This window comes from Pelophylax lessonae, assembly GCF_965119305.1.
Source record: "Pelophylax lessonae genome assembly, chromosome: 1".
NCBI classification, from domain to species: domain Eukaryota; kingdom Metazoa; phylum Chordata; class Amphibia; order Anura; family Ranidae; genus Pelophylax; species Pelophylax lessonae.
The window spans coordinates 672,215,354-672,233,406 of record NC_138768.1 but is presented as its reverse complement, the minus strand read 5'-3'; the positions used below and the strand labels follow the sequence as shown (position 1 = coordinate 672,233,406).

The window sequence follows — 18,053 nt, the reverse complement described above, 5'->3', positions numbered from 1 at the left end:
AGAGCCATAGTGAGAAAGTTGTTCTATGACTTTTCTCTGCAGTTCCCAAATAATCCAAGTAGTTATAACTTGAAACAGACATTTGCTGTTAACTTGTAAATGATTATCTAAGCCAACCATTTTACCAGAGGACCCATTGAAAGAGACAGGCTAGGAAAACCCTGCTAAAAATATTTAGCACTCACAATACATTACCTTGTATGTAGATATAATAAAAATGGATTTTTGTAAAATCTTACCGTAAAATCCTTTTCTCTTAGCTCATTGACAGACGTAGTCCTCGGTGATACAGCACCTTCGGGAAGTCCCAGAGCAGTATCACAAATGAGGGGTGGGAAAATGGAAATCAAATCCAAATCTAGAAGGCCCAACCGGTGCCAACTAGAAGTTTACAATGCTCATCCTTAATGATGAGACTCAACAAAAAAATTTTCAAACAGAAAAAAACCCTCGAGGTAGACCTCCGGTCTCCTCAAATTGCGGCCTGCAAAACCTTGCGGCCAAATGAGGCATCCGCCGATGCCATCACATCAATTTTATAAAATTTTGTAAAGGTATGTACCGACGACCAGGTGGCCGCTTTACATACCTGGACCACTGACGCCTGATGGCGAAAGGCCCAGGAAGTACTGAGCGGTCGAGTGAAGTGCGCCCTAACAGGGAACGGAGGATTCCGACCCTTAATAGAATAAGCCTGTACCACCGTCTGACTGATCCATGTAGATATGGTCGCGGCAGACACAGGCAACCCCCTTCAAGGGCTATCCGTGATCACAAAAAGTGAGTCCGTCTTACGAAAACCACTTTAGGAAGGAAGGATGGATTCGGAAGAAGAACCACCTTATCCCTATGAACCACCAGATCTGGGGAACGACAGGATAATGCGGCCAGTTCTGACACCCTGCGTAGAGAAGTAATGGCCACCAAGAAGGCCACCTTCTGGGAATGTAAGCAAGGGAATCTCCCTAATATCTTCAAAGAGAAGTTTCTGAAGAACAGACCACACTAAATTAAGATACCAGGCGGTAAGGGTGCGCGCACTGGCGGAGCCAGATGTCGCACCCCCTGGATGAAATTCCGCACCAAGGAATGATTAGCCAAAGGTTTCTTGAAAGAAGATTGCTAACGCCGAAAACCTGACCCTTGATCATGCTCAAGGATAGTTTCTGCTCAACCCCTTGCTGCAGACAGACCAAAATTCGGGTCACCGAATAGGTATGTGGGGAAAATCCAATAGATTCACACCATGCAATCTAAGACTTCCATGTGCTGAAAGTCGCTTTCCTTGCTTTAACTGGAGGTAGGAATAACTGAAGCCGACAATCCCTTGTCCTTCAGTACCTGGGTCTCAATGGCCAGGCCATTAAGCCAGCGACTGTAAAGCAAGATGGAAGATCGGTCCCTGAGACCGCAAATCCTCCCTGAGAGGAAGTCTCCAAGGAGCGTCCGCGACTAGCCTCGCCAAGTCGGCGTACCAGGCTTGACGAGGTCAATCCAGAATTTCCAGAATAACTGGAATTCCCTCCACCTCTATCCTGCGAAGAAGTTCCCGCAGCAACTTGAGAGGATGGAAGGCATGCCGTAGCTGATACTGCCCCCACGGGGCGATCAGCGTTTCTGCTGCGTCCGCTAGAGGATCGTGGCGCGAGCTACAAACCTCCGCACCTTCCTGTTAGGCCAAGGTGCCAACAGATCCACATCCGGGATGTCCCAATGAAGGGACAGCTAGGGAAAAAACCTCTGGATGAAGAGGCCATATGCGATTGGATCCGAATCGGGCTGCTCTAGAGCTGCTCGATCCAGTAAATCAGACAAAATCTGATCGCTCTCAATTCCGATACCCTTATTGGTAATCTGGATACTATCGGAAGAAATGACTTCCCCTGGTTGAGCATCGGAGACTTCCTGGTCCGCTCGCTCAACCGGATCCGATTGTCCAGGGAATCGGAATTCTGATTCCATTAAAAAAGAATCTCCTTCAGGAGAATTCGGGTATGAGACTGGGTATACGGTACTGCCTCTAAGAAGGCCACCATCAGTCCCAGCCAATTGACGGACAGCAACATCCGAATCATTGACTGAACCTTCTGGAGTTTCCCAGCAAGGAGAAACTCTCTTGCCCAGGATGTATCCAACCTTAGGCCCAGATAGTTCAGTCTCCTGGTGGGAACCAGGGATGATCTTTGGGAAAGCGAAAAAGCGCCGATGTCCTGCGATGATGGGGATATAAAGATAGGCATCCTATATGTCTATGGACGCAGGAAATCTCTTTTATGCAGGGAGGCCACCACTGTACGGATGGACTCTATTTCTTCCCAAGTCCAGATTTGGACGCACCTTGCCCTTTTTCCTGGGCATTGTGAATAGGTTTGAATAGAACCCCTGAAACCGTTCAATGTTAGAAGGGCAGAATCGCACCGGTGGAAGTGATCGAAACTCGATCCTGTGTCCTCCAGAAACCGGTGAAGACATCCCCCCCCCACCCCAGAGATGGGTAGGGGCGCATCAGGCTATATTCTTCAGGCTTGGCTGAGCCGGACTCTTTGTTTACCCGACCAGCGCCCTTTGAAACCCCTCTAAAGGGGCTTTGGAGGGTTTCGCCTTATCGCCCGCCCTCGCGGAACGAACAACTCTATATGAGCAGAAAAGGAAGGTCCTCGTTAGTTACGAGGTCTTTTTATCCTAACAGTCTGTGGCAAGACAGCAGGTGGTACCGTCTATCCTATAAAGAGGAATTCCTCAAACGGATAGCACCTAGCCATGCGTTTGGAAATAACAGGGGTTCGTTTCAAAACGACCCCATTTGGGTAAAGGAAAATCCTTCGCCCTTTTGGTAGGCTAACAAGTACCAAAAAGGAATCTCAGTCTCAGCTACCTCTGCCGGTGTAACCTCAAGACTAAAGGTTTCCCGGACGGACACAACTAGTGCATCCACCACTCTTGTGCTATGGCGGAGGCAGAAACGTGCTCCTCACTGCTGAGGAGATATTACCTGAGACAACAGCCCCCTAAGAGGGACCTGCAACTGCATTGACCAGTTCCGAATCCATATCTGAAGTATCTGATAAACAATAGGGGTAGGCGGGGGTCGCTACTTGACCCCCGTCCCTGACAGGCCACCTCCACCCGGGATACCAAAGACTCCAAAATTGCCGATAATGCATTAAAAACAAGTGGGGTACTGGAGGGTCCTGCGGCCACCTTGAGGGGATCAGGTGGGGATACCTATGCGGCAGGGTCAATGATTATACAAGACACTTGCCAGCGACAAAAAATGACAAAGTAAAAAAAAAAAAAACTTTTTTTTTTTTTTTGTGTCCCCCAGTCGCAACAGCGCCCCTCAGTGTTACCTGCCTTTTTGGACCCCACAGAGAGAGAGACAGACCCCAAGGCTCATCCCTGATGCACAGAAGTTTTCATCAGCTTGCTCAGTGCTTGTCTTGTTACAGACAGGAAGTCTTTGGCCCTATTTCCTGGGTAAAAGAGGCGGCTCTGCCCCTTAACACGCCTGCCGGCTCCTCCCCCTGGCTCCATGAGGTGTTTGAGTCACCTCAAACATGGCCGCCCCCATGCTGGAGACACGAGGCTACACCAAAATGGCGGCCTCGTGCGATCTACCAGACAATGGCGGCGGCCTGCACAGAATAGCGGCATGTCTGCAGAAGGATCTCGGCCTCACAACCCTTCACCCTCATGGTGGTCAGCGTGGTCGGAGGTACCGGACCCTAGCGGGCCGTATGCGGTCCGCTGCTTAGCTGGAGGAATGATCTGGAATGCAGTATACATGTATAGACATCGCCCTGTGGCTACTGACAGGTAGGATACCTTATACTATCACAGTAAAGTTCTAGTACTGCCACTGACTACAATCATTTACACATCTTTACAATTAGATTGTCAGCTCCCAAACCAAGCCTCCTGGCTTCTTGTACACAAAAATCACACTCAATTAGGGGGATCTGTGACATGTTATAGGATAGAGGGGAACCCATCCTTACCATTACAGAGAGGGGCCCACGTTCACCACAAGACCCGTCAGGGGGAAAGGGGGAACATACTACTCACCATACCGGAACCAGGCGGGCGCCAACTCCTGACAGTACCCCTCTCCACCGGGGTGGGAGGGCTGTCGACCAATACGGGCGCCGTGACTCATGGTCTTTGGCGTTTCAGCGAGACGTTTAACTCGCAGGGTCAGTCCCCGTCCAGTGGGACTATGTCGCGGCCGACCCAGCGCGGAGCTAGGGCCTGCACGCGCTCGTAGGCTGAACTGGGGTGACCACTGTATCTCAACATCCAGCCCGTCGCCCAGTTCAGCTTTCTTGCTTGAAGATCTCACAGGAACACTGGAGAAAAAAAAGCTGTCTTAAAAAATTCTTTTCTAAGAAAAAAATCCTGCCAGGACCGAAGATCCCAGCAAGGTATCTAGGTCCTTACTCCTGACTAGACAGAAAAAAACTGATTTGCTGAGGCAGAGAGAGAGAGGATATACCCTCTGGGACTGCCCCTAGGGTGTGGCCAGAGCATTTTATTTCCTGTCTAGTCCTACTCCTGTGGAGACAACATAAATCGAAGGTGCTGTATCACCGAGGACTACGTCTGTCAATGAGCGATAGAGAAATGAAAGATTTATAGATCTAATAGGAGCTTTAAATAAAGTAAATAAATAGCATGGCATACCTAGTGTATTTTACACACAGTGAATCATTTTGTAAAACACTTCTGCTTTCTAAGACAAAACAAGACCCGGAAGACAGACGGGCAAAGATGGATGCGGCCGGCAGCGGGGACAACGCGGGCTTCGTTGCAGGTAAGTGTCACATAATGTGCTAGTATGCAATGCATACTAGCACATTATGCATTCACTTTGCAGGGGGAAAAAAAAAAAGCATTTACTTCCTCTTTAATTACATTTTTAAATACATTTTTTTACATAGCTTATTTTAGCCCCAGTGATATTATCTCTGGATCTTTATGCATCTCAATGCAAAGCTGGCAGATTATGACTGGCTAGAGGGACTGGCAAGCTGCAGTACTGAAAACAACAACCTACCTCAGAACTCCTTACAACAGTCCTTATGCCTGAGGACTTCTTTAATGGGTGGATGTCATTCTGGAGTAACAACTCAGCAGACTAAAGTCGTCTATACACGGATAGTAATTTGTCAAATTCAGTAGGGACCGGCTGAAATTCTAACCATGTATAGGCTAGCTGGTTGTACATAATTTGATTGATAGATCGACTTGTGTACAACCAGCCTGGAGGGTTTTTCCTGAAGGATTAGTGCTGCAGGCTATAACAGGCAACACTGATCATTTTATTCTGCTGGCAGAGAAGGCTCTCTGCCGGCAAAATACAATAGGTCGGTGGAGAGATTGCCCCATTCACATTGAATGTGTGGATGGGGGAATGGATTCATTTTTTTTTTTTTTCATTCAACCTGCTGTTTGTGAGAGAAATGTGCTAACGGGCCTTAAAGGCAGATGACATGGTTGCTCTGTAGCTGCACTAGAGCAGGCTTTGTGTAGGCTGTAGTGACTACATAGCACCTGCACACCCTTCACTGTCCTAGTCCCTGCCAGCTTACTAAAAGTACTACAAAAATGAAAGAAAACAATTCCAGAGCAAATACGATCATTCTGTAGCAAAAAGGGGATCCAAAATCTTCCCGCTGCTGACCCAGCCATTGAAAGAATGCATTCCGGCTGTGGTAGGGCACTCGACTTTTTGTTTTTTTGTGTGCGGAAACAAAAAGGTATTCAAAACATGTTTTAGTAAAATAGAAAGCTGTAGTTTGAAGTACAAAAGAGGGTCTACTTCCAGGAGAGTTTCTTTTTACAGTGAAACTGGACTATAGCTTTAAGCTGTCAGTGAAACTAAACAGTGTCCGCAAAGAACAAAAGACAATTACCATTTGCTTGTAGCCTGAGAGTAGTCAGCTAAATAAAAAAGCTAAAAAATTGGGTCCTGTCTAAATTGGCCTGCGTATGTATGAATGTGAGTTTTGGACCTTAGATTGTAAGCTCCTTGAGGTCAGGGACTGATGTAAATGTACAATATATATTTAAAGAGCTGTCTAAATTGATGACACTATACAGAACAAGTATCTGAAATAAATATTTTTGACCAGCGTGCACTTTATGAACCTATAATATAACCTAGATTACACTAAAATGTCTAACACGCACCTTGTAGGTATTTAAACTCCATCTTCTTACAAGCTCAAATTTTTCAATAGCTGTATTCCTTGGTTCTTCCGAAAGGACAACAGGGCCGCTTCTCAGTTCTGCTCTTTGTCTATCACCTACAGAAACAAAAACAAAATGTAACTTTCATTAGGAAAAACAAAATAAGCAAACATCTATCAATTATTTCCAGTAATATTTATCTGCAACAATAGCACTGTGCTAAAGGGAAAGATACTTGGAAGACAATTATCCACAGAAAAGCCAGTAAGATAAATTGATAAGAAAACAATAATTAGGCATCAAGACCAATATATTACTACTGATGTACACTGGTAGTGTTTTCTAAAACAACATCACCCTGGTCAATTCAAAACACAGATATAAACAAAATATTCTGTATGCAAGTTAGAAATAAAAGAAGCTCAAAGGAGATGTTACTAGCATAAATTGAAATTTGATTGGATGCTCTGTGATTCCACAACATCCATCTGAATTGCTTTTGTGAAAAAAGTCCACGTTCTGATTGGACCGATTTGACATGTCAAATCTGAGCCAGTTGCCGGCAATCTGAATTGTACGATGCTGACTTAGCGGCGCCGCACTGATTCACAAAAGTAGCTCTCAGGTGTGAATGGGGAGCAGGTGTGTTAAACTTGGTGTCAGCGCTCCTCATTCTCTCATACTGGTCACTGGAAGTTCAACATAGCACTTCATGGCAAAGAACTCTGAGGATCTGAAAAAAAATAAAAATAAAAAAATTGTTTCTCTACATAAAGATGGCAAGACCCTGAACCTGAGCTGCAGCACGGTAGCCAAGACCATACAGAGGTTTAACCACTTAAGCCCCGGAGGATTTGGCTGCTAAAAGACCAGGGGTTTTTTGCGATTTTTTACTGCGTGACTTTAACGGACAATTGCGCGGTCGCGCGACGCTGTACCTAAACGAATTTGACGTCCTTTTTTTCCCACAAACAGAGCTTTCTTTTGGTGGTATTTGATCACCTGTGCGATTTTTTGATCATGCGTTATAAACAAAAAAAGAGCGTAAATTTTGCAAAAATAACAATATTTTTCACATTTTTTTATATGAAATTCCCCAAAAAAAAAATGTAAAAATCAAAATTTTTTAACATTTTCGGCCAATTTGTTTTATGCTACATATGTTTGGTAAAAAAAAAAAAAAAAAAAAAAAAAAAAAAAAAACGCAAAAAGCGTATTTTGATTGGTTTGAGCAAAAGTTATCGAGTTTACTAACAAAGGGAAAGATTGTCATTTTTGGTGGGTTTTTTTTTTTTTAACGCGTAATGGTGGCGATCTGCGATTTTTTTTTTGGTACTGCGACATTGCGGCGGACAGATCGGACCCTTGACTGACATTTTTGACACTTTTGGGGTTACCAGTGACATTACTGCAGTAATCAGTGCAATACATATGCACTGTTACTGCAAAAATGACACTGGCAGGGAAGGGGTTAACTGTATTGGAGAGGGAGGGGTTAAGTGTGTCCTAGGGGCGTGATTCTAACTGTACAGGGACACGGTTATTGGTGTAAAAACAAAGATCAACGGTCCTACATAGTAGAACCGTCTGATCTTCATTTTTACACCAGGGAGAATGACGCAATACGCTCCAAAGAAGCTCTTGTACTTTTTTGGAGCGTATTGCGTCCCGCGATTTTGTTTGCACGATGTTGCCGCGATTCGGCGGGCGTAAATCGCGGCAACATCGCTCGGCGTTTGGGGGGCTATTGCAAATCAACGGGCAACGCTAGGCGTCACGCGATTTGCAATAAATCTCTGAATCGCGGGCGGAACCGCGGCGGTTCTGCCCGCGATCATACGCTGACATGTGAATGCAGCCTAAAAGTACCCCCCCACACAGCCCCCACCTTCCCAGCTCCCCTCTCCTTTCATACCACTATCAAATCAGTCCTCCTCAAACTGACAACTGATGCAGAGGCATTTTTCCTTCCAGTAACACCACCGAAGCAGGGGCAGCTTTAGCACCTTCTCCCTGGACACTGGATTACCTTGTCCTTGCACTGATGTTACATGTAAAGTACAATGTCAGAGCCATTGTTTCAAAAGTAATCCTCACGTATGTTGATCAATCTTACATTCAACGTGATTTGTGCTATGGAGTTTGAAGAGAGAAAGAACATTCTGAAAATGTTGCAGAGAGCTGTATTGTGCCGTAATCCATATACACACACATCACAGCATCTTCAGCAGCTTAGAGCACTTATGATGAAAACAGATGGACTAGCTGCTACTGATTACTGCACATTTCACTTTGCCAAACAAGTGCTTTGTCAGACACTTAAGATAAACATATAGAGTGCACATTTTGAATACAGGGTGATGTTGTTTTTGAACCAGGAGAAAGGTTAAGGTGCTTTTGCGTTAATTGGCACATGATTAATTCTCAGCAGGGCAGGAATAAAGCACACTCCTATGATTCAGAGATAATCAGGAAATAATAAGGAAAAATAAAGAGGTTAGTGCAGCACCAGCAGTTCCTGCGGAGTTATCCAGCATCTGCAATACCTGACGGAGCAATTAAATCATCTCCTTGTCCAGCCAGTCTGCTAGCTGCTGTGCTGCTAGGGGAAATTACTGGAGACCTGGGTGTGGAGAAGGAACCTAAGAAAAGTATATATTGCACAAATATTACAATAGGAATACAAACACTAGTAAATTATTAGGGGATAGCGTTAGACCAGAAGATTATAGAACAAAACGATATTTCAGCTGAAAAATGCCAACAAAGGGTATACTTTCATTAGAGTTGTAGGATCATGTGTAAACTCCAGGTTACCAAACAAATGTTAATTTATGGACACATATATTGCAGGGATAGATAGTACAGTTGGATTAGGATGCCTCTTCACTTTAACGCCATTTATTTGGCAGTTGCTCCAACACACTTCCGCTCTTTTGTTTCCTCCCCCTCTCTGGTGCCACATTTGACACCATTCAGGGGGGGAGGGGGGGAACGGGTACCTGTTTTTGACATGTACCCTTCCCCACTTCCGGGATTTGGCGCCACGGCGCCGTCCCTCGGAAGTTCGGCCCCCTCCTTCCTCCGGCGCGCCTACAAGAATGTGCATTCACAGAAGGGACGCGCTCGTAAAGCCGCAAGGCTTCACTGACGGGCTCCCTTACGGGCAATGGCGGCGGCAGCACCCGACAGCCAATGGAAATATCGGCTGCGGTGCAGACATTGCTAGACTCCAGGACAGGTAAGAAAGCGTCCTAATATTAAAAGTCAGCAGCTAAGGTATGTGTATTTGGAGGGGGAGGCGGAACTCCACTTTAAGAAATACATATCTGAAACTATAGTAGGTATAAAATATTGATTCGGTTTAAATTGAAAGGCTGAGTTGAGAGCTGCAGCAGATCCTGTTTTCTACACTTATTTTTTGCAATATACATCTCTGTTATCAAGTGATAGCGCAGGGGCCACTCCTAATTATTATTCATATCTGAAACTGTTTCAATAAGCAGGTTACACAATCAAAAATCCAACAATTATTATTAGCAGCCTTGAACATATGTGCTGTTGATATTGTTTTTAAGGCATTTTAGATACCTGCAACCTGGCATATGTTCAGCATGTACAAAGATATACATTTAAAGCAAACCTTTCCTAAGCAAAACATGACTGCTGTCATTGTCAATCTCCTTTTTAAAAAAAATGTTGGTTGCCTGGCAGTTATACTCGTCTGCTGACTTCAATACCAACTGAGGTACTGAGCTGTAACAAGCATGCAGATAAGGGAAATCACAAGTCCTTATGTGCATAATTGAAACATATTGAAGCCAAAAAGTCAGTGGCATACCCAACGAATCAAAACAAGAAGTTCTAAAAAGATGTTTCTTCCACTCGAAGCTTCTCTTTTAGAAAAGGTCCCTTTTTTAATATTAGGCGTATTTATATACCTGCGCTAACAATTTATGCAATCGCTTTACATTTATAATGTACATTCACATCGTCCCTGCCCTCAAGGAGCTTAAAGTCCAAGCAGAGATGTGCAAATCGCATCGCCCAACAACCGGGACATACAGTTCTGGGCACTGGGGCGGTGTTTTTTTTTCTTCTTCTTTACATTTAGCCCTGCTGTGGCCAAGCAGCAAGGTTTACTTTATGAGGTGCGATCTTCATTCCAGCTTTCAGTGCGATTGTCAAAGGTCAAGGTTACACGATTTAGATGAGATTCTGATATGATTCAGGTATGCGATTGTGAATACCTTTTTGTTCAATGCGAATTTAGTACTGCTGCAATTTTCAATCTTTCTTCATATGCTAAAAATTCCTTCCATCCACTTCTATGTAAATTTGTCTTCTAGCCAACTCTATGCAAAACTGCCTTCCAGCCATTTCTATGCAAACCCAGCTGTAAATCCCATTCTATGTTACACGGTTATCTTAGAATGGCACTATACTCTGTGCAAGTTTGGAACACAACGCTCCAAATTTGCACAGGACCCTTTTTTTTTTTTTTTAAAACCAGACCCAAAGAAAAAAATATTGCACCGCGTAGATGTGAACATTCTTCATAGAAAACCATGTATTTTCAGATGCCATGCAAATAGTTACCATTCGGATCGCATCTGATCCACGTCAGTGTTTACCAGTACTAAGGCTTCATTCACACCTGGGCCTTTTGGAATTTCCAAACGCACTACAATCACAAAATTTAGGTTCAGTTATTATTTTAAATGGCACCTAAAATGCTACGATTTTCGCATGGCAATGGTGGCAACTCTAATTGCGTGAAACTCGACGCTAAAAAAGGAGCTTCTTTTGGGCAACAAGTTTCACACAAATGCGATTTACCGAGATTGCCGTGCGAAAAATTGTGCATCAAAGCCACACTGCGTTTTAGGCACCTTTGAAAATAATGGCACCTAAACCTGCATTTTGTGATGGTAGTGCGTTTTTAGATTGTGGGCACAATGGCAGGTGTGAATGAAGCCTCACCTAGTGGACACAAGGGCTTGATTTGACTGCTCAGCATGCGCTTGTACTGAGCACCCAAGTGCAACTGTGTGCGAGAATAAACTGAAGGAATACATTTTTTGGCTCAAATTTTGTCCGGCGCCTCATTTACTCACTCAGCAGATGCGCTTTTGCTGAGCACTGAGAGCCCCTTTCCTGACGAGCAGCCAATCGGTGCTGGTCACACTGCAAGGTCTCGCCCATCCTTGCTAAGCCCCGGGTGTGGTGCTAGAAACAGGTAGAGAGGTGAATAGGAAATAAACAGCGCAATGTTAAAACCTTATTTAAGTATGTTTTTTTGTAAAAACTGGATTTTTGACTTACCATAAAATCCTTTTCTCTTAAGTTCATTGACGGACGCAGACTGTGATGCATATCAGTAGGGTTATGCTGCCCCCTACAGGAGTAGGACACTAGACAGAAAAAAAATTCTGGCTACGCTTATGAGCAGTACCAGGGGGTACACCCTCTCTCTTCCTGCATAGGATGTCAGCTTTGTAACAAAGCAGTGTCAGAGAAGTAATACTAACCCAACCCAAAATAGAGGGGCGGGTATTGCGTCTGTCAATGAACTTAAGAGAAAAGGATTTTATGCCAAGTCAAAAATCAAGTTTTCTCGATCGTTCATTGACGGACACAGTCTCTGATGCATATCAGAAGGGACAGTGCAAAGCAGTGCCATGAAATGAGGGGTGGGAACAGCAGAAAGTCAAGTCCCCAAGGTTAAAACATAGCCAACAGGCAACACAGGACTCATCAAAATAAAAGATGAGGCCCACCTGAAAAAAACATGAAACACCCTCAAGTAAGGCTAAGAAGCCCCCTTGAACAGCAGCCTGCAAAACTTTGCGGCCTAAAAGAGGCATCTGCAGATGCCAGCACATTAACCTTATAAAATTTTGTGAAGGTATGAACAGACGACCAGGTAGCCGCTTTGCAAACCTGAACCACAGATGGCAGATGGCTAAAAGCCCAGGAAGCACTAAAAGCCAGAGTAGAATGCGCCTGACCCTTAATTGACCCTGACACTTAATTGAAGAAGCCTGTACCACTGTCTGTCTGATGCATCTGGCAACAGTCGCAGCAGACGCAGGCAGCCCTTTCTTTGGACCATCCGTGAGTACAAAGAGCAAAGCAGACTTCCGAAAAGACTCAGTAGTCTCCAAGTACACCCTGATTGCCCGAACCACATCCAGAGTATACAGTGCAAATTCCTTAGGATGTTTTGGCTTAGGACACAAAGAGGGTAACAGGATGTCCTCATTTAAGTGAAAACTGGAAACCACCTTCGGAAGGAAGGACGGATTCGGACAAAGAACCACTTTATCCCGGTGAAGCACCAGATAGGGAGAACGACAGGACAACGCCGACAGTTCCGACACCCAGCGCGCAGAAGTAATAGCCATCAAGAAGACCACCTTCTGGGATAAGGTCAGCAGGGGAATCCCCTGAATACTTGCAAAATGAGGTTTCTGAAGAATCGACAGTACCAAAGTAAGGTCTCAAGGTGGTAACGGAGGTCGCACCTGAGGAGCCAAATGTCGCACCCCCTGGATGAAGTTACGCACTAGGGAATGGGTTGCTAATGGCTTTGGAAGAAAATTGCCAAGGCCGAAAACCTGACCCTTGATAGTACTCAAGGCTAACTTTTGATCAACTCCCCATTGAAGGAAAGCCAAGACCCGAGCCACCGAGTATAAGTGAGGGGGAGCCCCAAGAGACCCACACCACGCAAAATACGACTTCCATGTACGATAAATCTTCCGAAAAGTCACATTCCTCACTTTAAGCAGAGTGGGAATCACTGAAGCAGACAGAAAATCCCCTGTCCTTCAGCACCTGGCTTTCAACAGCCAAGCTGTCAAAGCCAGCAAATATAAAGCAGGATGGAAGATTGGCCCCTTGAGACAGTAAATCCTCCCTGAGTTGAAGTCTCCAATCCCTTCCGCCTCGATCCTGGGAAGAAGTCTTGGCAGCAACTTGAGAGGAGGAAAGGCATACATCAGCTGATACTGACCCCATGGGGCCATCAGCGTGTCTGCGGCGTCTGCCAGAGGGTCCCAGGAGTGGGCCACAAACCTGTACTTTTCTGTTGACCCGAGACGGCAACATATCTACATCTGGAGTGCCCCAACGAAGGCACAACTGCTGGAACACCTCTGGACGGAGAGACCATTCCCCTGCATCCAAGGTCTGTCGGCTGAGGTAATCCACCTGACAATTTTTAACTCCTGGAGTGTGAACAGCGGAGAGAGCTGGAACAAAGAGTTTGGCCCACCGAAGGATGCCTGCCACTTCCAAATCCCCAAGGACACTTTTGGTGCCCCCTTGGTGATTGACATAAGCCACAGGCGTGGCATTGTCTGATTGAATGCGCACCGGACAAACCCGCAGGTGCTCGGTCCAGTGGACTAGGCAAAGCCTGATCGCTCTCAGCTCCAGAACATTGATCTGTAACCTGGACTCTTTCAGGGACCAGACTCCCTGAGCAGAGAACCTGCCGAGAACCCCTCCCCACCTGGACAGATCCGTGGTGACAATCGTCCAATACATAGGGAGGAAGGAAGAATTTTCCTAGCTTGAGCATCGGGGACCGAAGCCACCATACTAAGGACTCCCTGGTCACCTGGCTCAGCTGGATCTGGTTATCCAGGGAACTTCGATTCTTGTTCCATTTGAGAAGGATTTCCTTCTAGAGGATCCTCGCGTTTGTTTAATGGAGCGAAGGAGACCACCTCAAAGGATGACAGATCAGATCAGTCCCAGAACTCTCATACAGGTCCGAATGGACGACCATTTGCCGGACAGCAAAAGCTGAACCGCGGTCTGGAGTTTTTAAAGTTTTTCTGGAGGAAGAAACACCCTGGCTGAGGACGAGTCAAAAGTCAGGCCCAGATAGTCCAGTCTCATGGAAGAGACCAAGGATGACTTCTGAAGGTTCAGAATCCACCCGAACTCCTCCAGAGTTCTCATGGTGATCTCCAAAATGTATTTCCAGCACTGTAGGCAATTCCCCACGTAGAAGCAGATCGTCCAGGTAACCCAGGTATGATATCCCCCACTGCCGCAAAAGCACTAGGACCGGAGCCACTGTTGTGGAGACCCGAGGAGCAGAGGCGAGACCAAAGGGTAATGCCACAAACTCTCCCACGGCAAAAAAGGGAAACCGTTGGTGTCCTGCACATATTGGGATGTGAAGGTAGGCATCTTTGATGTCTATGGAGGCCAGGAAATCTCCCTGATGTAGGGAAGCCACCACCGTACAAACTAATTCCATCTTTTGAATTCACACAAAGCAATTCAGTGCTTTTGGGTCCAGGATCGGACGCATCTTGCCTTCCTTCCTGGGGACCGTAAATAGGTTTGAATAAAAACCCTGAAAACATTCCACGCACGGAACCAGAACTATTACACCCTGTTATACCAGGTCCTGAATTGCCCCAAAGAGAGCCTGTAAGCGATCCGGGGACAGTCGCACATTGGAAGGGAAAAACGTTACCAGCGGTACGGATCAAAACTATCTTGTAACCGGACCGTATGACAACCTGAACACATTTGTCTTGTGGTGGCCTTGTCGCCCGGTCTGGAGAAACTAGATTGTTTTCCAGACCAGGGTCGATTGGAGCCACCCGAGGGAGTCTTGAAGGGATTCGCCTTACCAACTGACCCTGAGGGACGAAAAAACTTCTTGTGTGCTGAGAAGGAGGGACCCTGTCTGCGACAAGGGTCCTTACCCTTGTTAGCCTGCGGGAGGGAGGTACTCTTACCCTTTTTATAATGTCAACCAGAGTAGCCCCAAACAGGCGATCACCTGGAAAATGTAGATCAGTCAAGGCATTCTTTGAGATCTGATCCACAGACCAGTACTTCAGCCATAGTATACGGTCATAGGAGACAGGGCGTAAAGTAGCAGACCTGGCAAGGGGACCTGCATCTGCGGTGGCTGAGTCAGACTCAGAATCTGAGACATCAGATGAGGCAGGGGTAGGCGGAGGTAATTTTTTAGCACCTCGCCCTTTAAAGGCCACCTCCACTCAGGACACAAACAATTCCAGGACCGCCGAAATGGCATCTATAGACAGCTGGGGTACTGGAAAGCGCTGCGGCCTCCTTGAGGGGGTCAGATGGGGACAAATGATCTGTAGGGTCCATGTTGCACCAGGGAAACCCGTCAGCAAAAGTTGAAGTTTTTTTAAAAAAAAACAAAAAAACGTTCCCACCGCGCCACAGCGCCCCCCCCCCAGAGGTCAGGCAAAGTGCACTGGAAACCCCCAGCAGAGAGAGAGACCCAGACTCATTGTACCAAAGATGCACCAGGAGGCCCAGAATGTCTGCACAGCACGTGTCAGCAGCAATCTCGATCCAAAAGAGGGAGGATCTGAAGAGCAGCCCAGGGTATAGAGAGGGGCTCCGCTAAAAAAAAAAAAAAAACGCCTCCAGGAACTCCCATCCTCATTTTTATTAGAAAACGCCACCACAAAATGGCCATGCCGGGTGTACCAAGATGGCCACTGATCTCCTCAGCACGTGAGGCTACAAGAAAATGGTGGCCCCCGCGCGGCCTGCAGAGCAACTGAGGACCCTCGTGCGGACCCCCCAGACTCCAGAACAGGATCGATTGGAAGGTGGGCCCTGAAGTGATAGGTAGAGACCCCACCCCGCATGATCGTTTGTCAGTCACCGGCGGCACCCCCACATGCGGCCTGCAGCGTGGTCCAAGCCCCCGGGAGTAGGCCCAATAGCCCCCAGCAGTGATGGGGGCAGGTAGGTGGGGGTGCATGACAGGACAGAGGGGAACCCAGGTTTGTTAGGGTCCGATCGTCCCAGGGAAGGGCCCGCATCCACCCCAAAATCCGCCAGGGGAAGAGGGGGGAACATTTACTCACCATACCAGAACAGACGGGTGCCATTTCCTGACAGAACCCCTCTCCGCCGAAGTGGGGGGCTGTCCGCCAAAAAGGACCACTGACTCCGGCCTAGACTCAGTCGTGTGCAACCTGTGGAGACGTTTAACTCGTGGGGCCAGTCCCCGTCCACTGGGACTATGCCGCGGCCGACCAAGCGCAGAGCTAAGGCCTGCGCACGCTCGTTGGCCGGCTGAGGCGACCACTGGATCTATACATCCAGCCCGTCGCTCAGATCCGGCATAGTTGCTTGTAGATTTCACAGGGAAAAAATCCGGAGAAAAGTCAACTAAAAAAAAAAATAAAATTATCTAGGAAAAAAAAAAAAAAATAAACTTTGCCAGGACCAGAGATCCCAGCAGGGAACTAGGTCCTTACTCCTGGCTAGACCGAATAAAACGGACATCCTATGCAGGAAGAGAGAGGGTGTACCCCCTGGGACTGCCCATAGGCGTAGCCAGAATTGTTTTTTCTGTTTAGTGTCCTACTCCTGTAGGGGGCAGTATAGCCCTACTGATATGCATCAGAAACTGCATCCGTCAATGAACGAAAGAGAAAGTATTTTTCTTTTATCAGGACAAGTAGATTGTCATGACATATAAGTAGATTGGGATCCCAATTGATTTCCTTGGACAAGTAGTTATTTTTTTATATTTTTTTTAATTTTTACATCCCGTATAAAGTCCCCAACTCACATTCAAACATACACATACTAGAGTGAATTTAGTCAGGAGCCAATTATCCGACCACCATGTCTGAGTGAGGAAGGAAACCCACACAGGCACAGGGAGAACATGCAAACTCTTGAACATTAATGGGTCAAGGCAGCTGTACGCAGCTATGCGCTGCTAATAAGTAAAGTAGTGCATGCAAACAGATGCAATGCCCTGAATGCACACTACCTGCACTCAGGACATGTAGTGATGGGCACCAGAAGGACAGGATTCTTTTATTTTGCACAAGCAAATATTCCACTGAGCATGAAGCCTTAATGGACCCTTCCTACACCACAAGTTAAAAAAAAAAACAAAAAAAAAAAAACACTGAAATGTGATAAAGGTTCCAGAGGGCAGTTTATGAAGACTCCAAGCTAGCCAAGAGCTGTGTCTTCTGCTGTTCTAGGAAAAAAAGGAGAAACTTCTCTTCCACCATCACAGCCAGGCAATGACTTGTGTAAGCATTCAATGACCAACGTTCCACTCTAAGCTCTGTAGTTGTATACTGGCTGGTCTCCAGTTCCTAACTGAAAGGGTTCAGCCCGGAGTCAAACACACAAAGAGACCTCATACAAGCAATTTCCATTAACTTTACATCTAGAAATATATGTACATTAATATTCAGTGTCTTTTACTGGCCTATTCATTCAAAATTAATAAGCATAAGCCTAAAACATTCATTGTAATTCAGTTTTAATGCAGTGAAAAGCCTGATTTAAACTAAATCTGTTAACACTAGATGTACTTTTTACAGATACAGTGGTATATTTGATCACAGTCACACTAATGATATCCCTGTCCTGAACCCACTTGTTTCTGAAATCAATACGGATTAAATTTAGATCCGACTTTTTTGGTCCCGATCTTTTGCTTTGTGAAATCGCCGATCCCGAGTCCGATTCGGAAGTACTTTTTTGTGAGCTTATAACAAAATAATACTTCCAGATCGGTATCGGTAGATACCTTATAACATTGTGCATTTAAGAGGTTAAGTGCCGGTTCACACTTGTGCGATGCGGGAAGGCTGCGAATTCGCAGCCTGTTACCGCATCGCATCCGCACATCTGGCAGTTCACACAGCCATATGCGATACGCAGGGGGTGTCAATTAAATGTTAACGACACCCCCAGTTTGATCGCATATCGCAGTGCGATCTGACAGTTCGCACAGGATCGGATCACACAAGTGTGAACCACTGTGCGATCCGATCCTGATGCGGCTGAAAAAAGGGTCATGTGCGAGT

General features: G+C 46.1%; 1 protein-coding gene across 3 annotated transcripts in view; it reads right to left on the bottom strand.

The window, feature by feature from the left end:
- The window catches only part of ARFIP1 (ARF interacting protein 1), a 260,045-nt gene that overhangs the window by 87,074 nt on the left and 154,918 nt on the right, over nucleotides 1-18,053 (bottom strand). For 2 of the 3 annotated variants that reach the window (XM_082244069.1, XM_082244070.1), the window contains 2 exons: nucleotides 8,736-8,831; nucleotides 6,190-6,305 (listed from right to left, as the gene is read on the bottom strand). In XM_082244069.1, the coding sequence (XP_082100195.1) occupies nucleotides 6,190-6,305; nucleotides 8,736-8,831 (212 nt within the window). The remainder of the gene's footprint in view (nucleotides 1-6,189; nucleotides 6,306-8,735; nucleotides 8,832-18,053) is intronic. The other variant, XM_082244071.1, reaches the window with a different exon arrangement.